At 42.4% G+C, this 19,592-nt stretch overlaps 1 protein-coding gene across 11 annotated transcripts in view; it reads right to left on the reverse strand.

Moving 5' to 3' along the window:
• Positions 1-19,592, reverse strand: part of DTNB (dystrobrevin beta) — a 339,918-nt gene that overhangs the window by 245,514 nt on the left and 74,812 nt on the right. For all 11 annotated transcript variants that reach the window (XR_012800853.1, XR_012800852.1, XM_075595326.1 and 8 more), the window contains 2 exons: positions 10,090-10,303; positions 4,063-4,148 (listed from right to left, as the gene is read on the reverse strand). Coding sequence is in view for 9 of the 11 variants with exons in the window: in XM_075595324.1 (XP_075451439.1) it covers positions 4,063-4,148; positions 10,090-10,303 (300 nt within the window). In the remaining 2 variants the exon portion in view is untranslated. The remainder of the gene's footprint in view (positions 1-4,062; positions 4,149-10,089; positions 10,304-19,592) is intronic.

Consider the following 19,592-nt stretch of genomic DNA (forward strand, 5'->3'; position numbering starts at 1 on the left):
GCCAGATGGGATACATCTAAGGATATTGAAAGAACTCAGGGGTGTGCTGGCAAAACAACTAACAGATCTATTTAGCCAGTCACTATTAACAGGTGAAGTGTCAGATGACTGGAGAAAAGCAAGCGTAGTCCCACTTCACAAGAGGCGAAATAGGGAAGAGGCCGGTAAGTACAGGCCTGTGAGCCTGATGTCCGTTGTGGGGAAATGAATGGAAACATTGCTGAAAGACAGAATTGCTGTTTAAGTCGAGCACCCTACAAGATCCCAGGCAGCATGGGTTTACTGGAGAGAGACCAGATCAAACAAATGTAACTGAATTATTTGACTGGGTGACTAAGGATCATGGTTGGGTATATATCTGGATTTTTAGTAAGACTTTTGGCACTGTCCCAAATTGAAGACTGATAAACATGTTGCAATGCTTGGGATTGGAGCCTAAGGTGGTAGAATGGACAATACATTGAAGGAAAAGTGACAGAGGTGTGGTAAAAAGAGCACAGAGGAGAGGGAACGTGACCAGTGGAGTACCTCAGGGATCTGTACTGGGACCAGTGCTCTTAATATCTTTATTCGTGACATTACAAATAATTTGTCTTTTTGCAGATGCCACAAAGATCTGCAACAGTGTGACACTCCAATGGGGGGGGGGGGACAGGGGGGAAGAGAAGAAGTGTCATGATTTAGGTAAATTGTAGGAATGATCAAGAGTGTGACAACCGCAATTTAATGGCAAAAAATGCAAAACAATCCGCTTGGTTCACAAAAATTCATAGGCAGAATACAGAATATACGATTAATGGCACTACAATATCAAAATATTATAGAGGTAAGGGACCAGGGAGTCCTCATTACAGCAGACTTAAAAGTAGGCGAGCAATGTAACAAAGCAATGCGGAAAGCCGGCAGGATGTTAGGTTGAATGTATGTATATCTTACTTCTATAGCGCCATTTATGTACATAGCGCTTCAGAGCAGCAATACATGCGACATAATAATATAACACATAATGGTGTTATAAGTGCTTCAGACATAAAAGTAACATTTAGAAAAAAGAAGTCCCTGCCTTGAAGAGCTTACAATCTAATTGGTAGGTAGGAAGAACGTACAGAGACAGTAGGAGGGTGTTATGGTAAGCGAGTCTGACAGGGGTCGATGTATGAGGTGTATAGTATCAGCCACAGAGCTATTCATATGCTTCATTAAGCAGGTGGGTTTTAAGATGGAGCTTATAGGTGGATAGAGAGGGTGCCATTCGGGTATTGAGGGGAAGGGCATTCCAGAGGTGTGGGTCAGTCAGTGAGAAATGTTTACGGCGGGAGAGGGCTTTAGATACAAAAGGGGGTATAGAGAAGACATTCTTGAGCAGAACGCAAGAGTCGGGACGGTGTATAGTGAGAAATTAGGGCTGAGATGTAAGGAGGGGAAAAGTAGTGTAAAACTGAGCCTTAAAACTGAGGAGGAGAATTTTGTGTATAATACAGGATTAAATAGGAAGCCAGGAGAGGGATTTCAGCAGGAGAGACGCCGAGACAGATTTAGGAGAGAGTAAAGTAATTCTAGCAGCAGGGTTTAGGATAGATTGAAGGGGAAACAGGAGAGAGGCCGGAAGGCTGAACAGTAGAAGATTACAATAGTCAGGAAAGAATGATTGTTTGCATTTTAGCAGTGGAGCAACAGAGGGTGTATCTTAGCAATGTTATGGAGGAATAAATACCAGTTTTTAGCTTTATTGTGAATGGAAGAGGAGAATGTGAGGGAGGAATTGAACCTGACATCTAGGCAGCGTGCTTGTAATACTGGGTGGATGTTAGTGCTGTCAAGAGTAACATAGAAGTGGGTAGTAGGGCCAGGCTTGGGAGGAAGTATGAGGAGCTCAGTCTTTGACATGTGAAGTTTGAGTCGACGGAGGACCATCCAGGATGGATGTATAGAAAGAGGTATTACCAGCATTTGATGCTGCATCGTCAAAAGGCGCCAGAGACCAGGTGAGTTACAGAAGCCTTGTGCGCACGCTCCTGCAGCATTTAATTTAAATGCTTTGGGGAGAGCGCAGGGCCTCTGAAAGCGCTGCATCCCTAGCAGAAAATGTTGCGCACCACTGGCATAGGGCAGGGTATAAACTTTCAAATATATGTAGGGGTGTGTTAGGAACCCTATGCTGTTGCAGTGCGTGCCCGGAGAAAGTGGTGTAAGGTTCCGCGGCGGCCCGGCAGTAAAGGGCGCCGCCATGTTATTGCGCAACATCGGAGGGCACTGGCAGAGCAGAGAGGTCGCGCATGCGCAATGCAAGCGCGCGAACGACGGGCCAATAAGGGAAAGGCTTCGTTGGTGTACTACAACTCCCATGAGCTCTAGCGTAGTCACCTGATGCCTGGGAGCCAATCAGAGGGCTGGAATCGCGAGAGGAGGAAAGGGAAGCGTGGGGGAGAGACCACGCTAGGCAGAGGGGAACCGGAGGGCAAAGGAAGAGGTCCGTGACCCGCCTGCATAGGACAGATCTTCCCCGCAGGCCCTAAGAGAATCCCTGAGCCACCGTAGAGTGAGTTGCTGTAGGGACGCCCTATAGTGGTAGCGTTATTCCCTTACTGAGTAACAGTTAGGGACAAAGGTGCAGAGCTGCGGTTGCTGCAGTCATCTGGGACCAGGTTGCTGAGCATCGTGTCATCAGAAAGCAAAGCGTTGGATCGACGGATCCTTTTTGAAGCTGTTTCCGGTCACCGCAGTGACCGGAAGGTATTTACAACAAGTGCACCAACACCGGTCAACAGGCGCTGATCCCGCCTTAGGGAACACTGTTTGGGGACACTAGTGGAGTGGCCAAAGGACTGAGCCTATATAACTATTTAGTATATGGACACGGTGTGGGGCACGCGGTGACGGGACAGAGACATTACCCCTTAGGAGAGTGGCCGAGTCACTAGTGTTATAAGGACAATTCAAGTTAGCTGCGTGTTATGTGTTATTGCCATGGTAAAGTGATAAGTATGGTATGTGTTATTGCCTCAGTTAAGCACTAGGGTTATTATTGCATTCTAGTAAAGTCAGTTCAAGCATTCATATATATGTGTGTGGATATGGTCCTTGCCCAGGGGAATCTTACATGATGGGGATCCTGGGTAAGTGGAGGCGCTGCCGTTAGTATAAAGTGTTACCCCAGGCTCCCAGCTAGCGGAGGCTCAGATTTCCTGGAGCCACAGGTGTGTGCAGTACCCGTAGTCTCTTTAGAGCGTCAGAAAGAGGGCTACATATATAAAGGGATTCAATGTACATGTGGGAAGCATATTTTAGAGAAAGAGGAGTGCTAGAACAAGATGCCATTCTCTGAAGCTGGAGGGTGGCAGGGGGAAATGTGAAGAAGTACTTATTTGTGGAAAGGTCTCCCAGAAGACATGGTTAGGGCGAATACAGTAAGGGAATTCAAACAAGGTTGGGATAGACGCAAGGCTAGATCAGGGTACGCAAACTGGGGGTTGCAAGATTTTTCTTGGTGGGGGGGGCGCGGGCGATTTCAGAGGTCCCGCACTCTTCCCTGAGGCTTTTAAATTAAATGCCGGGGGATCGCGCTCTACTTACCGAGATTCACACAGTTTCAGGGCGCGTCACCATAGCAACAAATGACACCGCGGGGTCAAGTGACGTCAAGGGTCACGTGATCCCACACGACCTCGCAGCGTCATTTGACGCCGCACCGAGGTAAGGGGGAGGGGGCACGACAACAGAGGACAGCAGGCGGGGGGGGCGCAGCAACAAAAGTTTGCGCTCCCCTGGGCTAGATAGAAAGGAAAGGTTAAAATAGGGTCTGTGGTTGACCATTTTCCTAACAGTGGTTCTTATCTGCCATAAAACGCTCCGTTTCTATATTTGACAAGATTGTAGATCTAAAAGATAGTATTATTAAGAGTACAACGTGCCAATCTTGTGCAGCTCGACAGACAACTGATCATACATGCAAGAAAAAACATTACATTACAACACTTTACAATAAAAGATACACCCAGTTGATTAACTTAAAGATGTTGCAAGGGAAAGATAAGGCAGCAGATAACTTTTCTTAATACTTACATCTTAATTTGTCTAGGATTTTTCCTCCGCACATGGTTGCCAAGATTGCTTTAACTGAAAATACTGTCAGCTTCCCATAGCCTTCACTGTAACAGAAAGGCCAACACAATGCATTACTCAGAGGAAACAATCAAAGTAGGAAAGGCTTAAGCAGGAAGATTAACCTCTTACATGCTACAAGAGCCTTAAAATGCACCACTTTTCCACTATAAAAACAAACTGCCTGTGATGAAGCACTGCATTTCTGGCCACCAGTAATGAAGGCATTTAGATGTACAGTGTAACACATATATATACATAACATACATTTACTGGTTCAGAAAAAATTCACTGGAATGGCAGTGTTTGAACAGAAATGCAATTTCAAACTTCAAGAATGTTTTTTTTTAATCATAAGCAAGGTCTAGAAAACAGATAAATAATGGAAAATAGATTTGAATGTTCACTGTGTACATTGTCCGCTCATTCTCAAACCTCCAACATGTAAATAGATGAAGCATGGTGATCAGCGCACGACACGGACGACACCACAGAGGCAAAGCCCACAAAGGCATGCCGTGCATCACAGTTGCAGCGCAGGTGCAGCGCAGGTGCAGCGCAGGTGCAGCGCAGCATTTGTGCATTTTTCATTCATACAATATTATTGTTGTTTATTGGTAACGCACCAAAATATTCTGCAGTGCGGTACAACGGAGGCACAGAGATTTGATCATTTCATAAACTGTTACATACAAATATGAACAAGCATGTACAAGCACATACAAAGAGGTAATGACGGCCCTGCCCATTGGCGCGTTAAGATGACCAGCCGCGTTGTATAATGTCAGGCATCTCTATACTTTCAGGGAATAGGAATTCTCGATCAATAGGAAAAAACAGAATGGTAACATAGATGGAAAGGTACACGTCAGTGTGTTGTACACGTCAGTGTGTTGTACGGCTCTGCTGCCAGCAAACTGATTACGTAGGCGATCATGCGACATTGACGGTGTGCGGTTCAATCAGTCCATGCTTCAGCACCGGTGGCTCAATCAGTCCCAGCTTCAGCACCGGTGGCTCAATCGGTCCCTGCTTCAGCACATGTGGCTCAATCTGAGGTTCAGTCTTCCATTGAGCCTCTGATTGAGACACTTGTGCTGAAGCTGGGATATCGTGAAAACCCGAGTTGTTCAACTTGAGTTGACGTTGAGGACTGGAGTTGAGTGCCCCTGCTGTATATGAAGGAGATCATTGAGCATCAGAGGCAGGAGAGGCAGGAGAGGCAGCAGCTGTAACTGCAGGAGAGGCAGGAGAGGCAGCAGCTGTAACTGCAGGAGAGGCAGGAGAGGCAGCAGCTGTAACTGCAGGAGAGGCAGGAGAGGCAGGAGAGGCAGCAGCTGTAACTGCAGGAGAGGCAGCAGCTGTAACTGCAGGAGAGGCAGCAGCTGTAACTGCAGGAGAGGCAGCAGCTGTAACTGCAGGAGAGGCAGCAGCTGTAACTGCAGGAGAGGCAGGAGAGGCAGCAGCTGTAACTGCAGGAGAGGCAGGAGAGGCAGCAGCTGTAACTGCAGGAGAGGCAGCAGCTGTAACTGCAGGAGAAGCAGGCGAGGCAGCAGCTGTAACTGCAGGAGGCAGGAGAGGCAGCAGCTGTAACTGCAGGAGAAGCAGGCGAGGCAGTAGCTGTAACTGCAGGAGGCAGGAGAGGCAGCAGCTGTAACTGCAGGAACGCTTCCATGAATATGATTATTACTACTCTCTGCTGTTAAAGGTGCAAATCCAGTTTCAATAAAGTAAAATATATATATTAATCATGTTGTGTACCATTTTAAGCTCTGGTTTAATCGTTTTCACATGTTATGGAGTTGGTGGATTTATTGCAGATATCGCTAATTTGGGCACGATTACACACATCGCACTTTGGTGACTCCAGACCATAGTTTCTTCAGTGCTGTATTGATTGATCTAAATAGCTACTTATATATTTTTATTGAAATCTACTCAACGCTGCCCAACTCAAGGGTAGATTTGTTTTTTTTAAAGTGCTGTTCTTAAATACTTTTCAATATTTAAAAGGTAGAGAATCATTTAAAAATAAAACATGGCAACCCCTTTGTTCAGCCCCCTCTCCTCACAATATTATGGGGGAGTGATGGCGGGGGGAACCGACCCACAGAGTCCTTTAGTAGATACAAGTTGTGGATTTGCACACAGAACCATGAACTCCGCCGTACGGTTCTGGTGCTCACAGCATCCTGCTGCTGATCCACCTTCCCCATAATCAGCATAAAGAACAGAGAATGGTGGCAGCCTGCACACAGGAACTTTCTAATCCCCATCTTCAGTGAAACACTTTGTATTTGCTGGTAGACAGAAGATACACTTTATGGAGGTCATTCTGATGGAGGCACCTTGTTTAATGAATAACCCTATCGCACAGAATCTCTCATTGAAGTCCAGGTTTGTGAAGCTTTTCTTACCACTTGCAAAAAAACAAAGAAAAGATGCTTCAAAGTTATTGGCCTCTAAACCCCTCCTGTGTGCCAACTCTATGCTGTGTATAATGAACAAGACTTTCCTAGCGTGAAACAGCTGCTGCGCTATACGTGGAATCCCCTCTGCTGCAGACACATTTATGGAGAGATTTTGTTGTTCCCCCATGCAAGATACTGCTGGCCACTTTGCAGCTTCCTTTCAGCAGCCATTTTAACGCAGCAGTCCGTGCTAATCGACATCATTTTTTACTTCCATAAAAGATCTCTACCCTTTTCAACGTGGTTTTTAATTTTAAAATCGGAAGTTCCGCTCAGCAGATACAGTATACGCGTTGGAACCATTAAGTGTCTGGGAGACTGAAATGGAGCTCTTCCCAGAGCAGTGTAAAGTTTACCATGGTTAGCCTAAGAAACTAAAAACACAACAACATGTGTGCCCCATTGTGATAGAGATCCAGCAGCTGTATACAGGGGTATTACCACGCTTTGAATTGCAAACATTATTAGAACCTGCTGTAGTAGTTTGTTCACTGGGCAACATGAGGCATTACACAAACTTTGTTAAAAAGTCAAAACCAAATGTGTATTTTAAAAAGGTAATCTTTTCCATGTGAAGCACCGGATTATAATTGTAATCAGAGTCTATGTACAGAAGTGGACAACCCTATGAAAGAAATACAGAACGTTACCATTAGCAGTAATTGGTCCATCACAGAAAAACCTTGCAGTTTGTCAAATGACTCATCACATCACTATTTTACAAGCACTGCCATTCAAATGAACACAATAAAGCATACAATGTTAGATTATAAAGCTTTTCATAGGATACCATTTAATATGTTCTGCTGTAATTACGTTTGTACAGCTGCGTCTTGCTATGGATGCTCCAATGCCAAACAATATGTACTTTACACAATTTAGTGTTGAATGAAATACACATACTGTTTGAATCTCCGCTTGCCAAGCAACATTTCCTAGACTTTCATTGGCCTTTTCTGAGCTACTCCCTAGCACCTGAGAGAATATATGTCCTTCCAAGTTCCAAGCACCCATGAGAAAAGATCTGCTTCCCGGTTCCTAATTCCTAAGAGTGTTTTGAGCTTGCTAACGTTGTGTACAGATGTAGCAAGATTTACTGTCTTGGGCACCAAGGACTAACACGCCGAAATCCGCCAACACAAAATCAGTACATTTTGCGGCCCGGGAGGATTAAAGCAGGAACCCCGCACCGTTAATCCTGCCGGGCTAGCCAGTCTGTAAGAGATGCACAGAGGAGCCCCAGAGAGAAGCAGTCTCCCTGTGACTCCCTGAGCAGCTTTCAAAGGACCAATTCATGCCCTTTTAATATTTTTTTTTACATAGGATTGAAGCAGGGGGTCTCCGAAGCTGAACCGCATTAATTTTAGCTCCAGGGACCCCCTGCTTCCAGAGCTAGACCTCCAAAGGGGGTGCCATTATCTCCTGCACGTTTTTGTTTTTTAAAGCATCTCTTGGATTTCCGCTGGTCTGTCCAGCCCTTGATAACGAAGATGTCCGAATGTGGGCCTCTGTCATGAGCGGGAATACTACAGGACCATCTACATCAAAGAGGTTGGAAAGGACATTTAAATCATAGGTTTAATTCCAAAGAGGATAGATGTGGATCTTTCCCCCAAACATCTCAGAATAAAAGTGTTTCATTAATAGGAGAATAGATCAGCCCTGCAAAGACTTGGAGTTATCTGGCGTGATCTTCACTGACTGGAAGACACTTGTACGCATTTCTCGTTTCATAGACTGAGTAAGTGTTGCTGTTTTTGTGAACAACTAAATAGCATATTTTGCCCTCAAATTCCAGTCAATGGCCTCTAGCAGTTATGACATGTTTCCAAGTATATAAAAGAGAACACCTGTTTTTATCTAGCTACTGTAGTATACAGATTAATATTCCATAAATACCAAAACACCCACATCTGATCTATAGATTTACACTTTTTTAGCCTATTTGACTATATAGTAAAACAGTAATATTTTCTGAACACTCACCTCTATACTTAAATCTGGAACCTCGTTCTACAATTTTTTGTTTGAAAGTTTTTGTTTTTTGTCAGAACACTTTGTTAAGTTTTTCAGATTTAGTTCCAGATAAGAGTACGCTCGTTTCCAACTAAGGGACTGATTCTAAGTCCGAGGTACAAAAAATTGAGCAGTGCGATAACTGGTGCCTCCTTTATTCTTATCCATCGGTTAAAACTACAAATATCTCAGAAACTGGGAGGCTATTCCATCAATCAACTACCCTTTCTGTGAAATGCATCGTCCCATTTCTCCTGAGACTCCCACACACAAGTTCTAAAGTATGACATCTTGCTCTAGCATTTCCCAGTCTCCCTTTGAAATACATTTTCTGTTGTAGGCCATGTACCATTTTAGTAGGTTTCTTTTGTTGCATAACCCAAGATATATCTATATTCTTCTGGAGATATAGTATAGCTTTAAGAACGGAATACATTAGTTCTTATAAAGTTAACCAGATGCTCTATAACAGCACTACAACCTCTACCTGTTGCTATTACCTATCCCACAGCCTTTTCCAATACAAAACGCAGGCTTTCTCCACCACTTTGTTATATTGTTTGCAAACTGAAATAACGACTCCCAGTTCCCTTCACTGGGGTTGCACTACTTCAATATACCACCATAATTATTATTATTACCCCTGATGTATTTTCTTTCATCTATTTGTATTGGCACTGTATGGCTGAATGACTAGTCCCTTCACTACTCTTCAGAACAGTATGTGCTAAGAAGCTGAATTCAGTGAATCTGTCTTTGTCCCACTTCACTACAAGCACTGATACACTATTATACTACATGATTATAGTAGGCGTGACGGTGCATGCGATTTTGCGCGCTGCAAAAACAAAGTGCAGCAGCTGATAAGGGCCGGCCATTGTGCTTGCGAGCGCGATGCAGAGCGACCGCGCAGATTTTTCAAACTACCAATTATTTTGTCTTTTTGCATGGCGGCTGCATCACGTGAGCAGTTCAGCCAATCAGAGCGAACTAGCCTGGTGACGCGTCAGCCACGCCTCCCCAATCGCTGGAAACGCAGTTCACCCATCACTGGGGCGACATGCACGTGCGACACCATGCGCGCTGTCACGCCTACTATAATCTCTGCCTGAATACACCATTTCCTGCAGCAGGGCACTATTGCTCTATTCATGGAGCCATCATCCTAGTTGAGCTTTTGCCCTTCCCGGTGGTAACTCAGATCCCAACAATCTTGTTACTCAGAGAGGCCTTCTGTTCTGTTAACTTGAGACCCACATTCTGATATTTGTGATGAAGGCTGTTTTTGAATCTCATAAGGGCATCAAGGACATGCGTTACCAAGCCACAAGTATAGGAATATATGTTGCCAACTTAATCTCATACTGGTGTTCCTCTTCCTTCACTGGTGAAAATAATAACGCATTGGTCATTGAAAATCTGTTGAGAATTTGTCTTTGAATTATACACTTACACAACAAATGTGCCAATTCCAGCAAGAGAAACAAATAAGTTTACTAACCTGTCATAAGCAGCTATCATGAAGTTAAGCAGAAGGCTGATTGACTGATCCACACCAATCTGGTGAGTAGACGGAAGGCGTTTGTTCAGCTGGTAGTATATTGATGATATAATTGTTTCCAGTCGAGACACATTGATCTCTGTGTTGTGATCCAGTGTGTTAAGGCCATTGTCACGAAAGGCTTCTATCATATTCCAAATGTCAACAAGGTGTACTAAAAGTAAGAGCAGGAAATGCATAAATATAATAAAGTAGTAATGCTTCATATTATACATGCAAAACAAATAGTGAACGTGTACATAACCGCTTAGTTAATGTTACCGTTAAATGATTGTATGCGTCACCGGGACACCAATGAGGGATAATGGCATTGCTTGACAGAATCAGCGTAACTACATCTTTGATTACAGTTCTGCACAGGGTATTTCATTACAGTGCCTATGCCTGTAGTCACCGATTCAAGAATTTGAAGCGACAGATTTTGCTGGTACATAGTTGAAAAACGGACAGCATGGGAAGCATATTTGCTACATTTCCAGGGGATTACTAATCTACATATGCATATTTATGTGTATACACAGGACATGACATTTCAAATCCAGCTGTACAAGCCAGTACAAAACCTTTAGTCTTCACAAGTTTAACAAAAGTAGCGCAACAAAATAATACAATTGTAACTTAATTCTGAAAACACCTTGAGCTCCACAAGGGTTTGCCACTCATTGGTGTACGAGTTGCTGGCTCTTCTAGCACTGAAGGGGTTATACTAAAGTAATAACCTGTACTTTCCCTGTTCAGCCTCTCCTGCTTATTTCTACATTTCATCTTAATGGGCTTTTATTTCTCTTTACCTTCTCTCCAACACTTTCCCTATGCTCTTTGCATTTCTCCAATTTTTCCCATTTTTTATGTTTAAGGGGTCTAAGGTTTTTTTTTATGGGGTTAACATTTATTTTATTTGTTCTGTTTATTTTGAACATATACATTTCTATTTGATCATACATTTACGATTCAGAAAAAATATATTTACATGGTTAAATTTAGCATGGGTTGAACTTGAACAGATGTCTTTTTTCAACCTCATCTACTATGTTATGCTCACATTCTGATATACAGTATTGTGAAGATTCCCAGAGGAGCCAAATCTCACAGAATTGATCAAAACATCCATTGAAACAGGCTTGTGAGACGTTCCATAAGTTTAACTTCTTTCATTTTTTTTGTAAAATCATTGGCATTGGTGGAGGTTCTTCCTTTTTCCAGAAGTTGGCTGTAGGGCATCTGGTGGCCGATAATGTGTGTTGAATCAATATTTGAAAATGTTTAGGGATTTCTTTTTTTATTAAATAAAATAATGCAGTAAATGGATCTCTTGAAATTCTTTGGGTTAGTTCTTCAATCAAATCAAAGACCTGGGACAAAGTTAGGAAATTTTGGGACAAGACCGCCAGATATGTAACATTGTACCAACCTAACGACATCCTCTCCAGCATCTGTTGGAATATGGTGGACATATTTTATGTAGTCTGTCTGGTACAAAGTACCAACAAGTAGGTTTTTATAGCCATTCACTTCTATATTAGAACAAAATCGAGCATACAGTATGGCTTCCCGTTCTTTTAGGTGTATACTCATACTGTAGCTAGTTTTTTTCCCCCCCAATAAAGCACATATTTTTTTATCTGGGTACAATACATGTTTTGTAAGAGATATATATTGGAAATACGTCCTTTCGTAAAGGAAGAATAAATGCACAATCAAAACAAGAAAGTTCTCCCAATCTATTCCTAGGTAAATTCAGTGTATATAATGTCTCAGTAGCAGGAAGCAGAAAAAAAAATCAATCAGATTTGGGAAGATTATGTTATGTTGACAATTCAGCAAAAGATTTTAATGTTCCAGAAGAGCAATTTTTTTAATAGTCTTGTAATTCCCGCCTCTTGCCAAGAAGAGACATTTCTGTATTCACATGCATCTGGAAATTGTGGATTGGAGAAAAGTGGGAGAATTGTGGATGGGCTTTGGGTTAATCCAGTTATTTCGGCCCATTTGCCCCAGTAGAAGAGAGCAAGAAATTAACGGAATGGCATATATTTCTCTGGGGAGATTTGATTTCGGAATCCAACGTACATTTTCCAATGGGGTGGGGGATAACTTATGTTCAATTTCCACCCGTCATTTGGGATTTGTTTTGGTGTGCCAATAAATAGTTGAAAATGGTGCAGCTGCTAGATAACAGGTGAAATTAAGATGGGCCAAACCAAGTATACAGTTCCCCATTTAATCTTTACATTTCTCCTCCTCTGCATTTGTCTGCTGAGGATCTCAACACGCCACGTTGCACCCATAATGTTGCGTCATGCAGAATTCACAGCAGTGAGGAGCAAGCTTTATAGCCATGGTGGTAAGTGACAGCACTGCCGCAGTCTACTACAATGCACATTCCCCAGCGCTCTTCTGGTGCAACTGGCAGTGATCCGCCAAAAACTTTTACAGAAGTCAATGAGGCAGGTCGCACAGGGCACTCGCCAGGCTCAATTTCTAGGTTGTGTGTGTGTGTGTTCCGGTCATATCCTTCTTGCTTCCTCAAATGAAACCATAAGTTACATCACTCAAAATAAATAGAGTACAGAGCTCCTTCCTCAATTTAAAATACAAACCTTTGGCAGCTTCTTCGGAATAGTTTTCTATATCCTTGTTCAAAACCAAATGGTTTGCGGGGCTTTATAGCAGATGTTCGCTTTGCAGAACATAGATTTACTTCAAGTGCACAACGAATTCAGATGGGGGCTAGAAAACCTTCTCTATTGTCCTCTAGTTTACTGAGAATTACTATATATCGAACCACATGGCTACCATAAAAATAATAAAGCCAACTGCAGGACTCCACTACAATGATTATATGTACATACACACTCATACAGGTAAGTACATCAGCAATCCACCTAAATAGAAAGTTAACTGCCTGGGTGCAAGCTGCAAACATGATGGTAATACAAGTTGGTGAGAACAGTCAGTAGATCTTTATTTATTTTTATGTATAAAATGTTTTACCAGGAAGTACATTGAGAGTTACCTCTCGTTTTCACGTATGTCCTGAGCACAGAGTTATAATGACAAATACATGGTTACAAATAAAAAGTTACGAGTGAAAAGGGTTATACAGTAAATTATATACAAGACATTGTATGCACAGTTAAAGATAATATATATTATAGGCGTATATATAACAGTTACAGACCAGATTAAAAAATGAGCCAGCTTTAGTTTTGAAAGAACTTAGACTGGTGGTGGCTGTGAGAGTCTCCGGTAGGTTGTTCCAGTTTTGGGGTGCACGGTAAGAGAAGGAGGAGCGTCCGGATACTTTGCTGAATCTTGGGACCATGAACAGTCTTTTGGAGTCTGATCTCAGATGATAAGTGCTGCATGTGGTAGGGGTGAGGAGCTTGTTCAGATAGCTGGGTAGCATGCCCAGAAAGTATTTGAAGTCAACACAGGAAAGATTAACGTTGCACCTAGACTCGAGTGATGACCAATCTAGTTCTTTGAGCATTTCGCAGTGATGTGTGTTATAGTTGCATTGGAGAACAAAACGGCATATTGAATTGTATAGGGTATCAAGTTTGCCATGGTGAGTTTGGGGTGCCATGCCATATACAATGTTCCAATAGTCTATAATTGGCATCAGAATCTGCTGTGCGATGCGCCTTCTGACCAGCAGACTTGGGGAGGATTTGTTCCTGTAAAGTACACCTAGTTCAAACCAAATGCCCAAATATTTGAAAGTAGTAACAGGGGCTAGGCTAGTATTAGAGTTGGTCCTGATCTGTAGATCCTTCATTGGAAGCTTTAGAAATTTAGCCTTGGTTCCAAATACCATTGTTAAAGTCTTGTCAGTGTTTAGAAACAGTTTGTTTTGGGTTATCCAATTTTCAAGTCTTGTCCAAGGTCAGAGAGGTTAGGGCTTTGTGCATATAAGATTGTGTCATCCACATACATGTGTATTGAGGCTCCCTTACAAGCTGTAGGAAGATCATTGATGAACACTAGAAGAGAAGGGGACCCAGAACAGAGCCTTGTGGGACACCGCAGGTGATATCCAAGGGGTTGGAGTTGGTACCCGAGATAGACATGTTGGGATCTACCTGATAGGTAGGAATGAAACCAGTATTAAAGCATGCTTCCCTATTTCAAGAGCACTGGAGTTTGTTTAGCAAGATAACATGATCAACAGTATCAAAAGTCTTTGCAAAATCTAGGAATATTGCACCAGTAAGTTGTCCCAGTTCCATCCCACATTGGATCTCATTGCAAACATTTAAGAGGGTAGTTACCGTGGAGTGTTTTGGGTGAAAGTCAGATTGGAATTAGCTAGGGAAATTTGTCTTGTTATAGTAATCTCGTAATTGGGAGTGAACACATTTTTCCATGACTTTGGATAGTATTGGGAGAAGAGAGATTGGCTTGTAGTTTGAAACAGTGTTTTTGTCTCCACTTTTGAAGACTGGGACAACTCCGGTAGTTTTTCAGGTCTTAGGGAAATTACCTGAAGACAAGATAGAGTTGATTAGTGAAGCAAGGGGTTTGGCAATGGCTGGGGCACTAAGTCTTAGGAACTTAGATAACAGTAGGTCAGGTCCATATTGGCTGCTTAGTTTTAATTTGAGGAGCGCTTGTGTAATCTCCTCTTCAGATACTGGGACAAATTGAAAACTGTGGGCAGTGTTGGGAGAGGGTGGGGCTATAGACGTACTCCCAGAATGAGGTCCATGTATGTCGTTCGGGTTGCTTTTCGCTTATAAATTAGTAGCACACCCCACAAAGTATTCAATGAATGCATTTGCAATGTCAGTGGGATTTGCAAGGGTAATATCCTCCTTAATGATATTACATGGCTGTTGATGGCTAGAAGGCTGGAATATATTATAGTTAATCTTCCAGAAGTTAGCTGGATTTGATGAAGATTGTCAGAGTAATATTGTGTTTTTGCGTGCCTTGTGCACATATTCCGCGGGCATCTGTAGTTAAGATCCTTAGTAGTGCCAGTTACTTTGTAGCTTTTCCACAAAGCATCCCTAAGATGGTAGAGCACCATGAGGTCGCTTGTCACCCACAGAAGGTGCCCCCCCCCCGTACTCTTATTTTGCATAGTAGAGCATGTCTATCAGAGTTTTAAGTACTCGGATTGAAAATAGTCGAGTGCAGAATCGGGGGTCGGGATTTAAGTCGATTCTGTACCAAGGGCAGCTGGCAAGATCAGTCAGAAACTGTTGTGGGTTAAAGTTCCTAAACGTTCTAGTGAGGGGAACTTCAGGGCTTGCTTGGGGTGATCTGTTTTCCTTACACAGTACACTATTGCATGGTCACTGAAAATGTCAAGTAGGATGCCAGAGGATTGGATTCTGCTGGGATTAGAGGAGAGAATCCAGTATAGCAAGGAATGGTTGTGAGATTTCAGGTTCGTCCATGTGGGTTGGGAAATTAGTTGTGTTAGGTTAAGTGACTTGAGTTGTATCTGGATTTTGTGGTTTTTAGGGTCGATCCAAATGTAGTTGAAATCCCCGAGAACTAGTAGCTCACTATTCTTTTTCCACGAGGAAATTGAGCTAATAAACTGGGTGATAGCAGTCAGGGATTGTAGTGGGGCTTTAGGGGGCCGGTAGATGCCATCAATAAGAACGGGCTTAAAAAAGGAGATGCAAACTTTGCCAAGTAGGATTTCAAAAGAGGGTGGGCTTGGGGAGCAATCTAACACTGTAAATTGTAAGGGGTCTGCAATATAACACCCCTCCTCCTTGCTTTGACCTTTCTTTCCTAGAAATGGTGATAGTTGCATCGAGGGTTTTAGGAGTTAGCCATGTTTCTGTGATAATAATGACTTTGGGTTTATGCATAATGCACCATGCCTATAGTTCATCCAGTTTGGGCAGCAGGATATTTACATGGGCGACAAACAGACCGTTTTGGAATTTGAAGGGGTTATTCTCAGGGGTATGGGACAGGGTTTAAAAGGGAGGGCCCGGGTTACGTCCAACATCACCTGCTAAAGAGAGTAACAGTATAAATAGAAATTTGAGTAGTTTGCAAGTTGTATAAACATACAAAAAGTTTGTTTAGAACAGATCAGCATTTGGGCTCACGGTCTTGATAAAGGCTCCGCAGTGAGCTGCACTGTTGAGCTGTTCTAAATAAAAATGTTGTATACGATTCTAAAGACCTTGCGAACGTGCAAGTACGCACACGCGTCAGCAGCACTCCATTGTAAAGAAAACATCTTCACATAATTGTATTATCCAAAATAAGGATCAGGCATCTTTAAAAACAGCAGCAGCATGAAACAGAAAAAAAGTTGCAATGTTTCAGGCGCGCCCCCTCAAGCTACATAAGGTTAGTTCTAAACGTCGACGCTTCATAATGCTGCAGTTTTTCCAAAATCTGTGATTGCCCATGCACAAATTTCCTGTGTATAATCCACAGGATATAGAAGAAGCAAAACCAATACGCGGCTGCAGATATCCGCATCTGAAATTGGAAAATAAAATAAAAAATTGTACAATCCAAGGCGCAGCGTCAAATTTGCGCATTTTTAAGCAGATAATCTGAGGATTACAAATCAGAAATCACGGCCGGTGTGTGTGTAATGATATAGATATATCTATATCCTGGAAAAGAATTGGCCTTACTTTTACTGTATGCAAAACAAACACAATCTAGTGCTCCTCCCAAATTGGCTTGTTATTTATTATTTAGATTCTACATTTTTATTCTATTTTATAACAAAAGAGTCGTTTAGTTGCATCTTTTGATCAAAAAATGATTGAAGCCTGCTAACCCCGTTAGGACAAACTGCACATGGGCAGGTACCTACACTGAACGTATATCATTTCTTATTGTCCTGTGGACTAAACTTAGGGAAATATGTGCCCCGAAAGGGTTAAATGAATGAAGCATAATATGGCACACCTGGCCGCAGGGCAGCACACCACCTCACATTTCACTGCGCTCCAAAAATGTCCAACGCGCTTGCTCCCACGCCCAACCCAACAGAAACTGCGCACTCCCGCGCCCAACAAGCCAGCTCTGAAAAGCGCATGTTTAAATATCCCCCACGGATGATGGTTCGTCAGAGCGGGCAATCAAGGCAGTGTTGCGGTCCCGAGCATGCGCGGCAGACATTGCGGCGAAATGTCAAGCAATGAGCTGCCCTGCGGCCAGGTGGCTTGTCCTGGTGGCGACATGTGCGGCAGAGTCGCAGCCAAATCTCCCGTTCCGACTGAAAGCAATGTGTAATTTATTGAATTTTTATCTTCTCAACATTTTCTCATTTACTTTTCTGACTGACGTTTGTGCAAATAATGCAGTATCTGAACTATCCAAATATAGTATGAGATTTCCCAAAAATGTTATTACTTGGACTGGCAAAATAAGTACTGTACTACAATTATTAAAAGAACAATTCTGAAATATAAAAATCTAAAGACCTAATTTGTTACCTTAAAGTTAAAGCAAATAGTTTACTTAATTTACATACAGTATTTGACTTGCATATCAGTTGTAACAATATTTTGTGATGTGGTAGGTTTTAAAAAAAATTTTTTTTATTAAATATGAATTTTTACTTGTGTGCTTTTATATTGCAGAGTTGGCAATAAAAGGGAGAGAGGAATCGGTTTTGTCATTTGGTTACTCAACATTCTCTGTAAGGAAGTATAAAATGATGTGGAAACAATAGTTTTGCAGTTTTATTGCAGGATATTATAGCAATTGAATGGTACATTCTGAGTATTAGTATCAAACCTGTGGTAATCAAGTCTTGTACCAGCCCGCGATAGGGGTGGTGGGGCTGACACCTGCTGGGCAGGTTAGAGGGGCAAACTCCCTCCACTGCCAGGCCCACTCACCCCCAAGCTGATTCTTTCTGTTTTGCGGATTGGATTTAATCTGGCGGTGTGGACCAATCAGAACAGGAGCCATTTAACAGCTCGCACCACTGAACTGTGATTGGCTGTTAAAAGAGAAGGTTCTATGAAAGTCAGTAGTTCCGAGAGGGACTTCGGAGACTGAGGAAGTGTGCTCCTATAATTCAGATGACAGACCTTCTCTCCATCAGTCTGGCTCATCAGTGCACTTAGAACAGATTCAGCGAGGTACTAATGTGCAGCGCAAGTTTCATATAATAAAGTCACAGTATTAGAGAGCTCTTCTCATGCTCCTGGGATGAAGTTTCTTCAGGTAATATGCCAATGTTAGACAAGCTTTTCCATCTACTAAAAGACTTTTATACCCTATACTGATCCCGAGACATCTCCTGGATCTTCCTGATGCACTGCACTGTTACTCAGCTTCTACGAAGAGAAGAGAAAGTGAGTAACCCAATCCTGCTTGGCCATTGTGAGACACAATCCCTGATTACAATATATTTTATTTATAGAGACTGCCCAAGGTTTTTAATCTGCCTGCCCACTGTAAATCTGTGTGCTGTGTTACAAGTGAGGATAGGCACAGCAAGTAAGGTGTCCCATACCATCAGTTACTGTGAGGATCTGTTTGTTTACAATTTAAAGTTACAACTTGGACAGCATCTGTTCCACTGAAGCTTTATCCAGTTCAGCAAAACTTTAATCCCCTGCACCATCACGGAGCAGTTCCCACACAATTGCATCACACGTGTAAGCAGTCCCACAATAGTATTTTAAGCACTTGACTTAAAATATTGTATACTTTCCTTTATATTTATGGTACTTTTGCGTTAATGTGCATATAAATGATCATTGTACTTCGGGTTCATGTTAATCTGTTTTTAGTAAAACACTCCTGCTTTTAAGGAGAACCCTATACAGTTTTAACTCTGGTGTCTCCTCAGTACTGACATACCCCACTATACGGACCTTCACTTTACGGACATTTACAATAGCACCCTTCCCTTGTGTCCGTATGCTCACTTCGCAAGTACGGACACTTATCCAGCCCTACAGACCGCCGTAGTAGTGATGTGCTGATTCCCCTCGCCCAATTGGAAAACGGCAGCTCACACGTGCGCCTGTGAGTAGGACACCGGCACGTCCTGAACAGCAATACCCTACCTCTAAAGAATAGTTCATGCATCGATAAGTGGGAAAAAGGTAGTGCTTCACTTTAAGTACATTTTCGCTTTACATACATGTTTTGGACCCATTGCGTATGTAAACGCGGGGTATGCCTGTATCTACTTCTCATTGCAGCTTAATACAAGTTACATGTGCTAAAGACTTTGCTTTAGTGGTTGTTGTGCCTCTGCATTTAGAAAGTGTATTTAATGATTTCATCTGTAGTGAAAAGTTAAATAGAGTCTATATCATTCAGTATATGCAAATTATGTTTCAACCTGCACACTGCATGAAGCGGGTAAGAGCCAGTTATTGAGAGACATCTCACTGCTGCACCTAGAGCATAAAAACAAATACCAACTATTTTATTTCTGCGTCTCCATCCTAGCATCCTTTTAAATTATATTTGTTGTTTTA

Source organism: Ascaphus truei, chromosome 4, assembly GCF_040206685.1.
Source record: "Ascaphus truei isolate aAscTru1 chromosome 4, aAscTru1.hap1, whole genome shotgun sequence".
In the NCBI taxonomy this organism is placed as follows: Eukaryota; Metazoa; Chordata; class Amphibia; order Anura; family Ascaphidae; genus Ascaphus; species Ascaphus truei.